Source organism: Natator depressus, chromosome 3 (assembly GCF_965152275.1).
Source record: "Natator depressus isolate rNatDep1 chromosome 3, rNatDep2.hap1, whole genome shotgun sequence".
NCBI lineage: Eukaryota > Metazoa > Chordata > Testudines > Cheloniidae > Natator > Natator depressus.
In genome coordinates this window covers 115,020,035-115,038,681 of record NC_134236.1, presented here as the reverse complement: position 1 = coordinate 115,038,681, position 18,647 = coordinate 115,020,035, and the positions used below count along the sequence as shown (strand labels likewise).

Below are 18,647 nucleotides of genomic sequence, written 5' to 3'. Positions count from 1 at the left end.
ATTATATAGCTTCAGTAGGTAATAAACATTCTGATTAAAGAATCTGTTTTCACATTCCAGTATTCTTATTCTAAGTCTCTCAACAGATAGTATCAAATTGGTAGCATACCTAATGATCTGTATGCCATCTGGAACTTGAACTGCTAGTTGATCTAGTAGAACTACTAGGCTGGCAAATGAGGGAAGAGGTTCAGACAGTTGCTCAGTTTTCCCTTGAGTTGGGGTCTATAAACTTAACCCAAAAGCATCAGCTTTTGAAGAAGCCAGACTTAAAATAGCAGTTTGTTTTTGTAAGTCAAGAAAATAGTTAAATCAAGGTTGCAGACTTAAAGACAGAACTCAAAATGAAGATTCTTTGGCTGAATCTGCTTCATTTTTAAGGTTAAAAATATGACCTTCACATTAGTGTCCACTGCAGCAGTAGATGGCCGGGGTATCATAAAAAGAAAATGGCTGATAGTTGCCCCATTTCTGCACCACATGACTCGGAGACAAAACACATTGCTCAAAAGAAATGCACAAGTGAAGCAGAATAAAGTTAGTAATTACTAAGACCATGTGTACACTATCACTTACATCAGCAAAACTTATATCACTCAGGGTGTGAAAAAAAAAAAAACACAAAACACCTCCCCCATCCCAAGTGACATAAGTTTCACAGGCATAAGTGATAGTGTTCACATCACTATGTCGATGGGAGAGCTTCTCCCGCTGACATAGCTACCACCACTCATTGGAGGTGGTTTAAATATGTCGATGGGAGAAGTCTCTCCCATCAGCATACAGTGGCTACAAGAGAAATCTTACTGCAGCGCAGCTGCATCAGTACAGCTGTGCCACTGTAATGTCTCTAGTGTAGCCAGAGCCCAAGATAGATATACATTAGCTATGGATTTGGGGAGATTGCATGAGCTGTAACTGATTTGGTGCAGAACACAGTTCATATCACTTTGCCTGCCACAAATTCAAATCCCTTTGTTTCTCTAAAGCACTCATACTGTTGCACTTTACAGAAATGCCATTGCAAAACAATGACTGCACTTTAGCAATGATGTGTTCCAGAGTGCATGCAGTATCTTTGTTGTGCAACAACAAAAACACACCCTTAGATTAGGAGTAAATCTTTTACCTTTAAAAGTTATCCTATCCCCCCAAACTTAGTTTGATTGTTCTTCCTCAAGAAGGATTTCCATCATGCCAAGTTTAAAGTTCACTCTTTCAGTCATTTGAGTTAAAAACATAAAAGAGACAGGAAAATATTCTTATGAGGAGAAAAGTGTAGTTTTTTTTCCATTCAGCTTGAGACATGATGTTATAGCATGTCCTCACCTTGAAGTAGCTCCGCTTTGTGTGTCCTTGCAGTGTTGTTGGGGCCCTAGTTTCAGGCACCCCCTCTTCTGGTTACTTCCTCCTGATGGCTTGTCCGTCTGGGTCTTTTATGTGATTTAGCCGGATGGCCAGGTTATAGAAGTTCACTCCCCTTCTGAGGTAACAAGAAGTCCAACTGAAAGTCCACAACAAATACCCAAACTTACAGTTCTTCTGCCCCTCTCAGGCTCCACTGAAGTCCTCTGTTTCTTGGTCCCTACTCCTAGCCCCTGCAGAACATCTCTTTTGTCTTAGTTCCTCCCCAGCCAGATTTCCCCCACTGCTTCCCTTCCCAAGGGACACTGGCAGCTTCACTTAGGGGCTACAAGTAGCTGGGAGATCCCTATCTCAGGACTCCCGCAGGGGTGCCTACTCTGTTCCTGTGGATCTCTTCCAGAACACCAGCCCCCGGACTGGCTCCTTGTTCCAGAGGCTCACCACAGGAGTTTGCTTACTCTGTGGCTCAGCTCACAAGCCACAGCCAGTCCCACCTTGCTGGGCTTTTCCTGTGGAATTGTCCTTCCTCCTCTGCAGTCTCTCCCTCTAGGCTGAATTCCCAGCTCTATTTAAGAAGTCCCATATAATTCTCTGCAGCTGAGATCACTAATTATCATTAAGTTGTTATCACTGTCAGTTGAGGGTAAACTGGTAGGTCACAAGTGAGGCTAAGCCCAGCTTGATTTAAAGGGCCAGCCAGCCTGTAACAGGTGGTGAGCCAGGTTAGCTCAGATTTTCTATTCAATCTCAGTGTAAAGATGGCGTTACTGTTTTATGACAGGCGCAACCCCAAAGTAACATTTATCAAAAAGTTATCAAAAAGTAAAAGGGCGATGAATAGAAATATCAATTTAGCTTGTCATGAATAAATGTTATAATGAGCACAGTGGACAAAGTCTTGCTTTGGGTCCAGAATCTGAAACCTTTACCATGTGAGATTGACAGAAGAAAAATAAATATCCTCCTAACTGTACTTATTCAAGGAACAGCATAGAAAATGCAAAGTGCAGTTAAGTCCCATGTTTACACCTAACCTATGAGGGTAGCTAAAAGAACACACTAAATTATGTCTTCCTGAAGCAGGGAGTACGAGTTAGAGAAAACATGATCAAACCATTCTTTTGTCTCTGGTATTTGATGCGTATCAAGTGTTTGTGGTGGAAGTGCGAGTCTACCATAAAAATAATGAGAAGCATTATTCAGTTATTCTTCAGAAGAGACAAAAGAAAATACATCTGCAGATCCCAACATACAAGTGACAGCAACAAATCTTTCAGGAGTGTCATGTGCTGAAAGTATCCAGAGAAAACGTTCTCTGAGTGTACTTGGAATGTTTTGTGTCCAAGCCTACAGAGTCTTACATTTATGTAATGCCTTTTATCCAGAGGGTAAACAAAGATCCCAACAAAGTTTCTTCCATGTATGTACAGAATAGTTTGTAGTTACAGTACTTGTATAAAATCATTATGGGCCTGAGCCAAACCTTGCGAGCCCAAGCTCTGGCCTGAGCTGCAATGTTCACACTAATTTTAGCATGCTAACTGAAGCTGTGCTAGCATGCTAGAAAGCTCACTCCCAGCTGCAGTGTGGACATACCCTTTAAGTCAATGGGAATCTTTCTGTTGACTTCAGTGGGCTTTGGATCAGACCCCAAATAGATACAAGCAATCTGCCAGTGAAGTGTAGCCACTTCTGGGATGGAACACAACAGCATAGAGCAGGGGTCGGCAACCTTTCAGAAGTGGTGTGCCGAGTCTTCATTTATTCATTTTAATTTAAGGTTTCATGTGCCAGTAATACATTTTAACGTTTTTTAGAAGGTCTCCCTCTATAAGTCTATATATTATATAACTAAACTATTGTCGAATGTAAAGTAAATAAGGTTTTCAAAATGTTTAAGAAGCTTCATTTAAAATTAAAATAAAATGCTGATCTTATGCTGCCGGCCCGCTCAGCCGGTTGCCAGCCTGGGGTCCGTTCACCTAGGCCGGCAGCAGGCTGAGCGGGGCCTGCGGCCGGGACTCCAGCTGGCAAGGGGCTGGCAGCCAGAACCCCAGACCAGCAGCGGGCTGAGCGGGGCTGGCAGCTGGGACCCCAGCAGCTCAGCCCACTGCCGGTGTGGGGTTCCGTCCACCGGCCCCTGCCAGCCAGGACCCTGCTCAGCCCGCTGCCGGTCTGGGATTCCAGCCCTGCCCACATAGAGTGGGTACCTACCTTCTCCCTGGTTCTAGCCCATTCTCTTCCTCTCTCTCTGCACTGAGCTGAGAGTGGGAGTGCACTGAGCATAGGGCTGGGGCTGAAGGAGCAGGCTGAGGGTGGGAGTGCACTGAGCACAGGGTTTGGCCAGGAGCTAGAATGAGGGAGGGAGCTCAGGGTTGGGGCAGGAGGTTTGGGTGTAGAGTGCTTACCTGGGCAGCTCCCATTTGGTGTGAGGGGTGCAGGTGGGAATGTGGGAGGGGGGGTGCAGGAGCTCCCGTTTGGTGCTCAGGGTGGGGGTGGGAATGTGGGGGGTGCAAAAGTCAGGGCATGGGGGGGCTGGGTATGTGGGGGGTTGCAGGAGTCAGGGCAGAGGGCTGGGGGCATGTGAGGGTGGTGCAGGAGTCAGGGCATGGGGTGTGGCAGGGCTGGGTATGTGTGGGGGTGTTGGAGTCAGGGCTCGGGTTGTGGCGGGGTACAGGGGTCAGGGCAGAGGGCTGGGAGTGTGTGGGGGGTGCAGGGGTCAGGACAGGGGGCTGGGGTATGGGGGGGTGTAGGGGTCAGGGCAGAGGGTGTGGGCTAGGGTCGTGGGGGTGCTCCCAACCCCCTGCCCAGAGCGGCTCACAGCACGGGGCTGGAGGGGATATGCCCTGATTCCACTCCCCCTTCCCAAAGGCCCTGTCCCCACCTCTTCTCCACCTCCTCCCTGGCCGCTTCTCCCCCTCCTCTCAAGGGCCATCAGCTGATTGGCAGCAGGGAGAGAGAGGAGGAGGGGCAGGAACCCAGCATGGCAGGGGAGGGGGGAGCTTGCCTGCCTTGCAGCAGCAGCCGCCAGGACCAAGCTTCTTCACCCTGCCCCCACGTGAGGGGGCTGGGCCAGAGAAGAGTGGGTTGGGGCGGGCAGGATTTTTAATGGCACGCTGCTGCCTGCCGGGGTCCCGGCCACTGGCCCCGCTCAGCCCACTGCCGGCCTGGGTTCGGCAGTGGGCTGATTGGGGCCAGCGGCTGGGACCCAGCAGACAGCAGCATGCCATCTTTGGCACACGTGCCATAGGTTGCCGACCCCGGCATACAGCAATGATGCATGACAGCTGGAAATGAAATGAAGAAAATTAAGAGGAAAACTGCATCAATGAAGGAAATGAAAAGGAAAACTGCATCAATTTGTAAACTGCATGTGGCATTTAGCTAGGCAGACAGGAATTCCCAAAATAGGAATGGCCAGAGAATGAAGGCTAGCGGCCCTGCTTTTTGAGTATAGTGCCATGAAAGTTTAATGGTTGTCTCAGCTAGAACCTGGACTTTTGTTCTCATGTAAATGACAGTAGCTTCAGCAAATAACAAGCCTATGATTTCCTAGCTAAACAAATAAAGGCCGTTAAGTTCAGCAGCAGTGTTTCATGGCCCAAGTATTCAGTAGTTTCTAAGGGGAAGGTGTGCTGCCTACTGAATCACTAATATTCAAAGTCCTATAGCACTGTGGATTCTCCTCACAGGTCTATACAAATGCTGATCAGGCCTGATCCTGCTTGGCCTACAGGACCTTGTGAGATCACAGCCGTAGATATTATGACTGCTATAAAAATGAAAAATACTTTATCTCAGCAATACAAATCAGAATTTCTCTACCTTTTTAGCAGTAATTCTTGGAATAGTTGGCAGACCTTAGACCAGTGGTTCCCAAACTTGTTCCACTGCTTGTTCAGGGCAAGCCCCTGGTGGGCTGGTCCGGTTTGTTTACCTGCCGTATCCGCAGGTTCGGCCGATTGCGGCTCCCAGTGGCTGCGGTTCACTGCTCCAGGCCAATGGGAGCTGCTGGAAGCGGCAGCCAGTACATCCCTCGGCCTGCACCGCTTCCAGCAGCTCCCATTGGCCGGGAGCAGTGAACCGCGGCCACTGGGAGCCACGATCGGCCAAACATGCGGAGGCAGCAGGTAAACAAACCAGCCCAGCCCGCCAGGGACTTTCCCCGCACTAGCAGCGGATCAAGTTTGGGAACCGCTGCCTTATACACGTCAGTATTTAATTCAAAATGATACGGCAATATTTCAGAAATTGCAGCCCTTCATAAAAACATATGGCAATGACTCTTATAGCATCATGTATATTGTCAATAAATATTATGAAAGCAACAAAGAAAGCTAACACCGCAGAGAAAATTATAGTCTTGTGTGGGATCGAACTGATTTTAAAGTACCTGTCTTTGGAAACTGCTTTATTGGAAATTGATTAAGCTAAAATTTTGCACTGAAAGATCCACTATTCTCCTTATGTTGAAGAGATAAGTGTTTAAAACGTGAGTACCCTAGCAGTGAGTATAGTATAAGTGCCTAGATGGCACAATCTTTTGGCCAAATTAGTTTAGAATTTCTGTTCTAAAATGTACAGTGTCAGAAAGTCTTGTACTATGGAAGATTTTCTGAATGGGATGTAAAATAAAATTAAAATGGTTACTTTATCCTAATGCAAGAAGGTATTTTCACCACACCTTTAACATTATTTAAATAAGCATCAGCGTACTGCTTTAATTTTAAGTATTAGATATTTGAAGACTTATGTGGGGCAGTTGTGTAGTATTTGCTAACCATTTTAATAATGTGCAATTGTCTTTTTTTCTAGATGAAGAAAATAATGCAAGTGCTGGAGCGGCATGAAATTCAGCCTTATGAAGTTGCACTGGTTCACTGGGAGAATGAAGAAATTAACTACAGGAGAGGAGAGTAAGAATTTTTATGCATCCTTTACCCAAAAACATTCCTTCCCTACCTCTCCTCCAGAGGAGTAAGAAAGTGTTTTGAGGGGTCAGTAATATGGGCTACAAACACTAAATACATCGGTCTTAATGGAGTATGCATTAATGTTTTTTTGAAAAATATGGCTTTGCAGCATTACTTGTGATCTTGATTATTTAGTGATCTCACTAAAGTAGTAGAGTAATCTCCATGGCTTCATAATGGTAAGTGCTCTTCAGCAGTCTCAAATGGAAAAACTCACACCTCATGAGGGCAGATATAAAGGAAAGGTGCATATTGAGACAGCTCTGATACAGAAGGGTCATCACAAGGAGTATCTTGCCTTCTTAGCTACATTGAAGTACACTGAAAACATAACAGTTTCTAATAGGGATAAAAGTGGCATATCATGGAAGAAGATGTGTGACCTCTCTTGACTTGGTTGCTTGTTAAATCATATCTTCAGGTTTCAGAGTAACAGCCGTGTTAGTCTGTATTCGTAAAAAGAAAAAAGAAAAGGAGTACTTGTGGCACCGTAGAGACTAACCAGTTTATTTGAGCATGAGCTTTCGTGAGCTACAGCTCACTTCATCGGATGCATAGCATATCGTGGAAACTGCAGAAGACATTATATACACACAGAGACCATGAAACAAAACTTCCTCCCACCCCACTGTCCTGCTGCTAACAGCTTATCTAAAGTGATCATCAAGTGATCATCAAGGAAGGCCATTTCCAGCACAAATCAAGGTTTTCTCACTCTTCCCCCCCCCCCCACACACACACACACAGACACACACACAAACTCACTCTCCTGCTGGTAATAGCCCATCCCTCTTTGAAACCTCTCTTTATAATGCGCATGATAATCAAGGTGGGTCATTTCCAGCACTAATCCAGGTTTTCTCACCACCACCCCCCTCACACACACACACACACCCCCTCCAAAAACCACACACACAAACTCACTCTCCTGCTGGCAATAGCTCATCTTACAATGTGCACAGCAATAATCCAAGTTTAACCAGAACGTCTTGGGGGAGGGGGGGGGGTTTGTAGGAAAAAAACAAGGGGAGATAGGCTACCTTGCATAATGACTTAGCCACTCCCAGTCTCTATTCAAGCCCAAATTAATAGTATCCAATTTGCAAATGAATTCCAATTCAGCAGTTTCTCGCTGGAGTCTGGATTTGAAGTTTTTTTGCTTTAAGATAGCGACCCTCATGTCTGTGATTGCGTGACCAGAGAGATTGAAGTGTTCTCCGACTGGTTTATGAATGTTATAATTCTTAACATCTGATTTGTGTCCATTTATTCTTTTACGTAGAGACTGTCCAGTTTGACCAATGTACATGGCAGAGGGGCATTGCTGGCACATGATGGCATATATCACATTGGTGGATGTGCAGGTGAACGAGCCTCTGATAGTGTGGCTGATGTTGTTAGGCCCTGTGATGGTGTTCCCTGAATAGATATGTGGGCACAGTTGGCAACGGGCTTTGTTGCAAGGATAGGTTCCTGGGTTAGTGGTTCTGTTGTGTGGTATGTGGTTGTTGGTGAGTATTCGCTTCAGGTTGGGGGGCTGTCTGTAGGCAAGGACTGGCCTTTCTCCCAAGATTTGTGAGAGTGTTGGGTCATCCTTCAGGATAGGTTGTAGATCCTTAATAATGCGTTGGAGGGGTTTTAGTTGGGGGCTGAAGGTGACGGCTAGTGGCGTTCTGTTATTTTCTTTGTTAGGCCTGTCCTGTAGTAGGTGACTTCTGGGAACTCTTCTGGCTCTATCAATCTGTTTCTTCACTTCCGCAGGTGGGTATTGTAGTTGTAAGAATGCTTGATAGAGATCTTGTAGGTGTTTGTCTCTGTCTGAGGGGTTGGAGCAAATGCGGTTGTATCGCAGAGCTTGGCTGTAGACGATGGATCGTGTGGTGTGGTCAGGGTGAAAGCTGGAGGCATGTAGGTAGGAATAGCGGTCAGTAGGTTTCCGGTATAGGGTGGTGTTGATGTGACCATCGTTTATTAGCACTGTAGTGTCCAGGAAGTGGATCTCATGTGTGGACTGGACCAGGCTGAGGTTGATGGTGGGATGGAAATTGTTGAAATCATGGTGGAATTCCTCAAGGGCTTCTTTTCCATGGGTCCAGATGATGAAGATGTCATCAATATAGCGCAAGTAAAGTAGGGGTGTTAGGGGACGAGAGCTGAGGAAGCGTTGTTCTAAATCAGCCATAAAAATGTTGGCATACTGTGGGGCCATGCGGGTACCCATAGCAGTGCCGCTGATCTGAAGGTATACATTGTCCCCAAATGTAAAATAGTTATGGGTAAGGACAAAGTCACAAAGTTCAGCCACCAGGTTAGTCGTGACATTATCGGGGATAGTGTTCTTGATGGCTTGTAGTCCATCTTTGTGTGGAATGTTGGTGTAGAGGGCTTCTACATCCATAGTGGCCAGGATGGTGTTATCAGGAAGATCACCAATGGATTGTAGTTTCCTCAGGAAGTCAGTGGTGTCTCGAAGGTAGCTGGGAGTGCTGGTAGCGTAGGGCCTGAGGAGTGAGTCTACATAGCCGGACAATCCTGCTGTCAGGGTGTCAATGCCTGAGATGATGGGGCGTCCAGGATTTCCAGGTTTATGGATCTTGGGTAGTAGATAGAATATCCCAGGTCGGGGTTCCAGGGGTGTGTCTGTGCGGATTTGATCTTGCGCTTTTTCAGGAAGTTTCTTGAGCAAATGCTGTAGATGCTTTTGGTAACTCTCAGTGGGATCAGAGGGTAATGGCTTGTAGAAAGTGGTGTTGGAGAGCTGCCGAGCAGCCTCTTGTTCATATTCCGACCTATTCATGATGACAACAGCACCTCCTTTGTCAGCCTTTTTGATTATGATGTCAGAGTTGTTTCTGAGGCTGTGGATGGCATTGTGTTCTGCACGGCTGAGGTTATGGGGCAAGTGATGCTGCTTTTCCACAATTTCAGCCCGTGCACGTCGGCGGAAGCACTCTATGTAGAAGTCCAGTCTGCTGTTTCGACCTTCAGGAGGAGTCCACCTAGAATCCTTCTTTTTGTAATGTTGGTAGGCAGGCCTCTGTGGATCATTATGTTGTTCAGAGGTATCTTGGAAATATTCCTTGAGTCGGAGACGTCGAAAATAGGATTCTAGGTCACCACAGAACTGTATCATGTTCGAGGGGGTGGAGGGGCAGAAGGAGAGACCCCGAGATAGGACAGCTGCTTCTGCTGGGCTGAGAGTATAGTTGGATAGGTTAACAATATTGCTGGGTGGGTTGAGGGGACCATTGCTGTGGCCCCTTGTAGCCTGTAGTAGTTTAGAAAGTTTAGTGTCCTTTTTCTTTTGTAGAGAAGTAAAGTGTGCGTTGTAAATGGCTTGTCTAGTTTTAGTAAAATCCAGCCACGAGGAAGTTGGAACACCATCACAGGGCCTAACAACATCAGCCAACATCACGAGGAAGTTGGGAACACCATCACAGGGCCTAACAACATCAGCCACACTATCAGAGGCTCGTTCACCTGCACATCCACCAATGTGATATATGCCATCATGTGCCAGCAATGCCCCTCTGCCATGTACATTGGTCAAACTGGACAGTCTCTACGTAAAAGAATAAATGGACACAAATCAGATGTTAAGAATTATAACATTCATAAACCAGTCGGAGAACACTTCAATCTCTCTGGTCACGCAATCACAGACATGAGGGTCGCTATCTTAAAGCAAAAAAACTTCAAATCCAGACTCCAGCGAGAAACTGCTGAATTGGAATTCATTTGCAAATTGGATACTATTAATTTGGGCTTGAATAGAGACTGGGAGTGGCTAAGTCATTATGCAAGGTAGCCTATCTCCCCTTGTTTTTTTCCTACAAACCCCCCCCCCCCCCCCCAAGACGTTCTGGTTAAACTTGGATTATTGCTGTGCACATTGTAAGATGAGCTATTGCCAGCAGGAGAGTGAGTTTCTGTGTGTGGTTTTTGGAGGGGGGGGGGGTGTGGGGGGGGGGTGAGAAAACCTGGATTAGTGCTGGAAATGACCCACCTTGATTATCATGCGCATTATAAAGAGAGGTTTCAAAGAGGGATGGGCTATTACCAGCAGGAGAGTGAGTTTGTATGTGTGTCTGTGTGTGTGGGGGGGGGGGGGGGGGAAGAGTGAGAAAACCTTGATTTGTGCTGGAAATGGCCTTCCTTGATGATCACTTGATGATCACTTTAGATAAGCTGTTAGCAGCAGGACAGTGGGGTGGGAGGAAGTTTTGTTTCATGGTCTCTGTGTGTATATAATGTCTTCTGCAGTTTCCACGATATGCTATGCATCCGATGAAGTGAGCTGTAGCTCACGAAAGCTCATGCTCAAATAAACTGGTTAGTCTCTAAGGTGCCACAAGTACTCCTTTTCTTTTTTCTTTTTATAAATCATATCTTGAGATCATGATAAGCTAAAGTTCTTGTTCAGAAAGATTTTTCATTGCAAATCATTGCTAGTTCATAGAATACATTGTATTTAGTCATTTGTAGTACAATGCTGCTACATAAGATGGTCATTTTCATAGCCAATGGAAAACTGAATGTGTTGTAAATTATGGAATCTGTAACTATTGAATTGCTCCATTGTTTTTAGCTTCTCCTTCACCAGCATTTGTACTTTACATTTTGAATGCTTCGCAGACTCTGAGGTGGGACTTATGCAAGGCACCTTGAAACTTGCAGGACTCATGACTTCTACTTTGCTGCTGACACACTGAAGAGAGCTGTTGGGGAGGAGTATCACAATTCAAGAAGGGAAAGGAGCGGAAATAGAGTGACAGAACAGAGTAGGAGAGATGAAAACAAGAACAGTGAAGTAGAAAGAGAGAGCACAAGAGGGGAGGGGAAGTGAGTGGGAAAGAGAAGTCCATAGTCCTGCTGTTTCTCTGAATTTTCTCAGTAGTGCTGCAGTTATTGTAGAAGATACTAATATTAGGTTTTTGCAGAGGAGTTGCTGGTGTAGAGGTTGAAGAAAGGTCTCCTGGTGGGTTTTCTCTCACTTTAATTGTGACTGAGAGCAAAATGCAAGGAAGTAAGATGGAGCAGTCATATACACTGCTCCATGTTTTTAAATTTTAAAAAGATGCATGAGGAATTTCCTTGTATAAAGGATTCTACCCTGACTCTTCATTTTAGAGGTGACTTAGTCAATGAATATGTCTCAATCCTGTTTTTACAGAGGCCAGTCAAAGCTCCACAGAGGAGAAATCTTGTTAAATTCTGACCTGGATATTGATGAAGTAATTCTGCAGAAATTTGCCTTTTCAAATGCTCTTTGCCTTTCTGGTAAGCTAATACTTTATGTAGTTCCCAATTTTACTTAAGATTGTGAAATGCCATCACAAATTTGGACATATACAATAACAGGGATGGAGGGAGAAGATGACCTTAAGCAAACTTTATATATGTATCAAATGGTGAATGTCTGTTTTCCATGTTGGGTACCTGCTGTTTTTACGTGGGTTACTCTCATTCATGAAAGTGAGGTATGCACATAAGTTGCCAGAGGCTAAATGGGAGGATTACTCTCATAGTTTTTAACTTGTGTTTTGTAAATTGGATCCCTACTTCAATCACAGGTAAATCTTTTAAAACAACATGCTTGAGGAAACTTTTTTTTTTTGTTTTTTTTTAGTTTATATCTTTTCCCTTCCCCAGCCCTGAATACTCTTCTAGTATTAGATGAACTAGAAGATAGCAGCAGTTTGTGCTTGACGCACATAGAGTTTAATGGAATCTTGAAACATTGGCAGATAGGCACTGTATTTTATGGTTACTTGAAATCTGAGACAACACATGAGATGTAATGTGCTATTTTGTTAATTTTTTGTTGCAGTAAAACTGGCCATTTGGGAATCATCCTTGGATAATTTTGTGGAATCTATCCAGTCAATTCCTGAGGTGAAATTTCTGTTTACTTGGGTTGGTTTTTTTTAAATTCTTTGTAAAGAATTAATTTTATCAGGAAAGAGATATTGGGAAAGCATTTGAATGGCTAATAGATTTGACTGTAAAGCCAAAGCAGGTATAGAAGCTCAGAGCATCTGCACTGGGTGGAATAAGGAAAGATGTTTAAAACCTTTTTTAAAGGGAGGTGATTGTCTGCATGCAAAAATGTTTTCACACAGGTGCACTTGCTAGATCATGCATGTGCATGTACAATAAAGTATCTACCTTTTCAAAATTCGGTCAGAGAATAGTGCAGCATCCCTGATCTAAATCAAAATCTAAATCATCATGAACTTGATTAAAATCTCAAATGTGAATAACTCAAGTAAAGAGTTTTCCTGATATTTTAATTAAATCAAGATTGCAATGTCCCATATCACTTATGTAGAAACCACAGCACTGAAAGCACAATTCAGTGACTTCTTTCTCTGGGGAAAGGGGTGGAAATCCTTAGCCTGTCTCTTTAAAAACAATTTATTCACTTTTTTTAAGCCTCTCAAAAGAAGAAATTAAGAAAGCTCAGTAGTTACAGGATAAGAGAGAAAGTTCTATCATATGTTAGAAACTGAATAGAGACTAAACAGTATAAAAGGGAATAAGTGGTCCATTTTCAGCCTGACAAAAGTTTAACAAGGAGTGTTCCAAGGGTCTGTGTTAGGAGTGGTGGTGTTTAATATATTGATCAATGATCTAGAAAAAGGTTGACAAGTTGTATGTGACACAGCAGGTTACCAAATTATTTAGGTAAATCAAGACTATAGAAGACTAAGGATCCCCAGAGCGACCTAACAATGCAAGCTAAATGGGCAGTAGAGTAGCAGATGAAATTCAGTGTTGATAAATGTGCAGTAGTGCACATTAGAAGGAATAGTTTGAACAACTGGTACAATGCTCAGGGTGTAGGATTCATGTTTTTTTTTTTTAACTGAGCTTAAATAAAATAAGCAGTTATGGAATGTCTTTGGCTAACGATTTATCACTAACTTCTCTGCAGATATTAAAATCAAGAAAAAAAGTGAAACTCTCTCATGCTGATGTAATGCAGAAAATTGGGGAACTCTTTGCCTTACGGTAAACTTTTTTTTAAGGGCTCACACCCTATCATTTCAAAAAGTATATTAATAGATTCTTAGCATCCCAACGCCAGAAAGAAAGAACTTCTGTGGCCCATGATTAAAGGATTGGCAAACATTCCTTATAGTGATAATCTCAAGGAGCCCAATCTATTTAGTTTAACAAAGCAAAGGCTAAGGGATAATTTGAACCCAATTTATAAGTATCTACATGGGGAACAAACATTTGATAATGGGCTCTTCAATCTAGCAGAGAAAGGTATAACACAATCCAATGGCTGGAAGTTGAAGCTAGACAAATTCAGACTGGAAATAAGGTGTACTTTTTGAGCAGTATGGCTAATTAGCCATTGGAACAGTTTAGCAGGGGTTGTGTTGGATTCTCCAAAACTGGCAATTTTTAAGTCAAGATATGAGGAGTTTTACTGTGATAAAAATGATTCCTTTGTTGTGTCCCTCTCACAAATCACATAAGTCTGACTGTAATACACATTACTATATATGTCCCATACAACTTACATTCAGTAAGTTAACAGGTGGAAGGGGAAAAAAGGACTATGAAGACAGACAGCTATGATATGAACACTACCTGCTAAGGCTCTGGATTTCATATCCACACCTAAAGGAGCCTATTGCCCGTGGACTGGGGGAAGCTATTGTTAGTGATCCTGATAACCGTCCCAGCATTCAATATCTGTTTTGTGCTGGAGGTGGGAGATATTACAAAGTAACTTTGATGCTGTTGTGACAGGCCTGGGAAGGTGCTTCACACTCAAGTCTATTGTTGTAGGTGCTCATCACCTCAGGCTTAAGCATTCTGTCACAATAAGTTTGTTTATTTCAGAACCATCTGTCTGTACTGATTGCTGTATAGCAAAAAGTGATTCATTCATGAGGGTCTAGTGACTTTCCGTATTCTCAGAACAACCAATTTAAGCAATTCTTACTGTTTAGTATTCATCGCCTGTCCTCGGATTTGTATTTTGTATAGGGAATAAGGGGAAATACTTCATACAGTGACAGTTGATGTTTTTAAAATAAACACTGTAGAAATTGGTAGGAAACTGAATAAACTTTAATCATTGCTTTGAAATAGCAATATAAATATTTGAACCTTTAACTCCCTAAAAAAAATTTTAACTACCATAACCATCCTTCTTTAGGCACTGTATAAATCTGAGTTCAGACCTGCTGATAACTCCTGACTTCTACTGGGACAGAGAGAATCTTGAAGAGCTTTATGACAAAACCTGTCAGTTTCTCAGCATTAATCGCAGAGTTAAAGTAAGTTTTTCGCAATTAGGAGGTTCTCCCTCACCCATAACAAGTCTTTGTAACTACATAAGAACGGCCATATTGGGTCAGACCAAAGGTCCATCTAGCCCAGTATCCTGTCTTCTCACAGTGGCCAATGCCAGGTGCCCCAGAGGGAATGAACAGAACAGGTAATCATCAAGTGATCCATCCCCTGTTGCCCATTCCTAGCTGGCAAACGGATGCTAGGGACACCATCCCTGCCCATTCTGGTTAATAGCCATTGATGGACCTATCCTCCATGAATTTATCTAGTTCTTTTTTGAAGCCTGTTATAGTCTTGGCCTTCACAACATCCTCTGGCAAAGAGTTCCACAGGTTGACTGTGCTTTTTGTGAAGAAATACTTCCTTCTGTTTGTTTTAAACCTGCTGCCTATTAATTTCATTTGGTGACCCCTAGTTCACGTGTTATGAGAAGGAGTAAATAACACTTCCTTATTTACTTTCTCCACACCCGTCATGATTTTATAGATCTCTATCATATCCCCCCTTAATCGTCTCTTTTCCAGGCTCAAAAGTCCTAGTCTTATTAATCACTTCTCATACGGAAGCCGTTCCATACCCCTAATCATTTTTGTTGCCCTTTCTGAACATTTTCCAATTCCAATATATCATTTTTGAGATTGGGTGACTACATCTGCACACAGTATTCAAGATGTGGGTGTACCAGGGATTTATATAGAGGCAATATGATATTTTTCTGTCTTATTATCTATCCCTTTCGTGATGATGCCTAACATTGACTGGATGTTTTCAGAGAACTATCCACAATGATTCCAAGATCTTTCTTGAGTGGTAACAGCTCATTTAGACCTTATCATTTTATATGTATAGTTGGGATTATGTTTTCCAATGTGCATTACATGGCATTTATCAACATTGAATTTCATCTGCCATTTTGTTGCCCAGTCACCCAGTTTAGAGAGATTCTTTTGTAGCTCTTCTCAGTCTGCTTGGGACTTAACTATCTTGAGTAGTTTTGTATCATCTGCAAATTTTGCCACCTCAGAGTTTACCCCTTTTTTCAGATCATTTCTGAATATGTTGAATAGGACTGGTCCCAGTACAGACCCCTGGGCAACACCACTATTTACCTCTCTCCATTCTGAAAACTGACCATTTATTCCTACCCTTTGTTTCCTATCTTTTAACCAGTTACCAATCCCTGAGAGGACCTTCCCCTCCTATCCCATGACAGACTCTGGTTAGTCTTCTGCTGAGCAAGACTACTCCATGAGTTTTTATAAATTTGACTCTGTCCAGTGAAGCAGAGATTGAGAGAGTGACCTGGATTTTTTAATGGTTTTAAACTATTAATTAATAAAAGTTCAATATTATTTACTGCACAAAGATATTTTGTAGAAAATAATAGGGGCCTGTAAGTTGCATCCTCTTCTATAAGTTTTTCTTTATTTGCATTTTTTCTGTGACAGATTCATGATACTTCCCCATTTTTGGCCATGACAAACAGCTAACCTTTATCATTCAGGCTTACATGTAAAGAGTATTTTTTCTAAGCCTTTAAATAAAGTTTTAAACAGGAAGAGCTTTTCTTTTGTTCTACAATACCACACCGTATGGAAATAAGCAAATAAAATTTTTTTTTCTGCTTTTGGGGTTTTTTATCAAGTAAAAGTGTTTTAAAGAAACAGAGGAGTTAAAAGGCCACTGAGGTGCAAAGCAATCTTTTTAGCTAAACCAAAGAAGGTTCCTGTGATACCTTAATCAATTGGTAGAATGAGCTGTAGTAAAATGAACATGCTGCTTAGGCCTTGTCTACACTACAGAGTTTTGTCGACACAAGTTATGCTGACGATTGAAAACCGGTATAATTACATTGCTTGTGCATATTCGTACAATGCTCCTTCTGTTGGCAGAGCACGTCCATAGTTGGTGCACTGTGGGTAGCTATCCCACTGTGCAACTTGCCACCTTCTTCATCTAGGAGTTGTGGAAAGGCGGAGTGTATCATGGGTGTGGACTCAACATCTCATGATGCAGTTTTTTTCCGTCCCATTATTCCATGAGCTTCCAGTTGCATTTCGCAGCATTTTTCAGCAGCCCCAGTTTACTGTGTGCCTGCTATCTCTGTCTCAAAGGATGGATCCTGCACTGCTCTCTACTGTTGTGGTCACTGTTATGAACACATCGCAGCTGGTCATTCAGTGTATCATGAACAGGAATCAGAGGTGCCTGACCTGCTGTGTGCCATGGAAAGAACAGATTACTTTTGGCATTCACAGAGCAGCTGCACACCGTGGACCATTGCTTCTGGGCTCGGGAAACAAACCCTGAGTGTTAAGATCGCATCATTATACAGTTCTGGGGTGACAAGCACTGGCTGCAGAACTTTCGGATTTGGAAAGCCACCTACCTGGAACTGTATGTGGAGCTTGCCCCAGCACTGTGGCACAAGGACACCAAAATGAGAGCTGCCCTCTTGGTGGAGAAGGGCGTGGCAATTGACGTGTGGAAGCTGGTAACACCAGACTGCTACCAGATGGTCGCAAATCAGTTTGAAGTCGGTAAGTCCACTGTTAGGGTTGCAGTAACGCAAGCATGCAGGACCATTAATCGTATCGTGCTACAAAGGACTGTGACTTGGCAATGTGCGTGAAAGAGTGGTTACTTTGCGGCAATGGGATTCCCTAGCTGCAGCGGAAAAATAGATGGCACACGGATCTCAATTTTGGCCCTGGACCATCTTGTGACGCAGTACATCAATAGAAGGAGTACTTCTCTGTGATATTGCAGGGGCTTGTGGATCACCGTGGGCATTTCACTGACATCAGTGTGGGGTGATCCGAGAAGGTGCATGACGCACGCATCTTCAGAAACACTGTCCTGTACAGAAAGCTGGAAGCAGGGACTTTATTTCCAGAGCAGAAGATTCCAGTGGGGGATGTTGGAATGCCCATAGTGATCCCGGGAGATGCAGCGTACCCCTTACTCTCATGGCTCACAAAGCCTTACCCTGGAAACCTGGACATCAGCAAGGAGCACTTCAGCAATGGGCTGAGCAGGTACAGAATGACCATACAATGTGCCTTTGGTAGATTAAAAGCATGCTGGTGCTGTCTTTATGGCAAGTTAGACCTCAGTGAGGAAAATATTCCCAGGGTCATAGCAACCTGCTGTGTGCTCCATAATATTTGTAAGGCTCAGGGTGAAAAGTTTTCCCCGAGGTGGAGTGCGAAGGTGGATCGCCTTGTGGTTGATCTTGAGCAGCCAGCTACCAAGGCTATTAGAGGGGTACAACGGGGGGCCTATTTGAATCAAGGAGATTTTGAGGCACTGTTTTGACAATGAGCACCAGTAATGTGTCCTTCTATACAACTGTCTGCCGTGCTTTGCTAACTTGCCATCTTTCATGAACATTTTGATGATTCCTGATAGTGATTTGTAATCAGCAAATGATCAAGTTGCAACTGTGTCTTAATTCCAGCAGCAGCCACTGTGTGTAAGAGACAAATAAAGATTGGTATTTAATAAAAACATATATTCTGAAAGATAACCAATTAACAACACACACAAAAGGCTTAGTGGGAAAGGAGATAACAATGAAGGGCAGTGTAGCCTCTTGTAGCTGTGTGTTAATCCAGCTATCATTTTGGAAGCTGTCCAAAGGGGTGGAGTGAACAAGGTACCGACATGGGCTGGGAAGTTGCAAGGAATATGTGGGAGGAGTTTGGGAGGGCATGGAAAGCAGTTCTGTATTGACTGCAGGGGTATCGAGCATGCATGAATTCTGCCTGTAGCATGATTAGGGACTTCAACATCTTCGTTTGCTCCTCCATCACTTTCATCATCCCCTCCTGGCCCATTAGAGTTCACTCCTGGCTCTCTTTTCTGTCTTGTTTTATAATTTTCTTTTAAAGTCTCTCTCCATGCCCTGCGTTCTTGTTTTTTGGCCTCCTGAGGGTAACAAGGGTGCAACTCCTGCACGCGTGCGACTTCAGACCTGGTCCCTATGCTGCT

At 43.5% G+C, this 18,647-nt stretch overlaps 1 protein-coding gene across 5 annotated transcripts in view; it reads left to right on the top strand.

Annotated features, from left to right (window-relative positions):
* Positions 1 to 18,647, top strand: part of RMND1 (required for meiotic nuclear division 1 homolog) — a 53,795-nt gene that overhangs the window by 31,432 nt on the left and 3,716 nt on the right. For all 5 annotated transcript variants that reach the window (XM_074948621.1, XM_074948622.1, XM_074948617.1 and 2 more), the window contains 5 exons: positions 6,181 to 6,281; positions 11,512 to 11,618; positions 12,169 to 12,233; positions 13,276 to 13,352; positions 14,518 to 14,638. In XM_074948621.1, the coding sequence (XP_074804722.1) occupies positions 6,181 to 6,281; positions 11,512 to 11,618; positions 12,169 to 12,233; positions 13,276 to 13,352; positions 14,518 to 14,638 (471 nt within the window). The remainder of the gene's footprint in view (positions 1 to 6,180; positions 6,282 to 11,511; positions 11,619 to 12,168; positions 12,234 to 13,275; positions 13,353 to 14,517; positions 14,639 to 18,647) is intronic.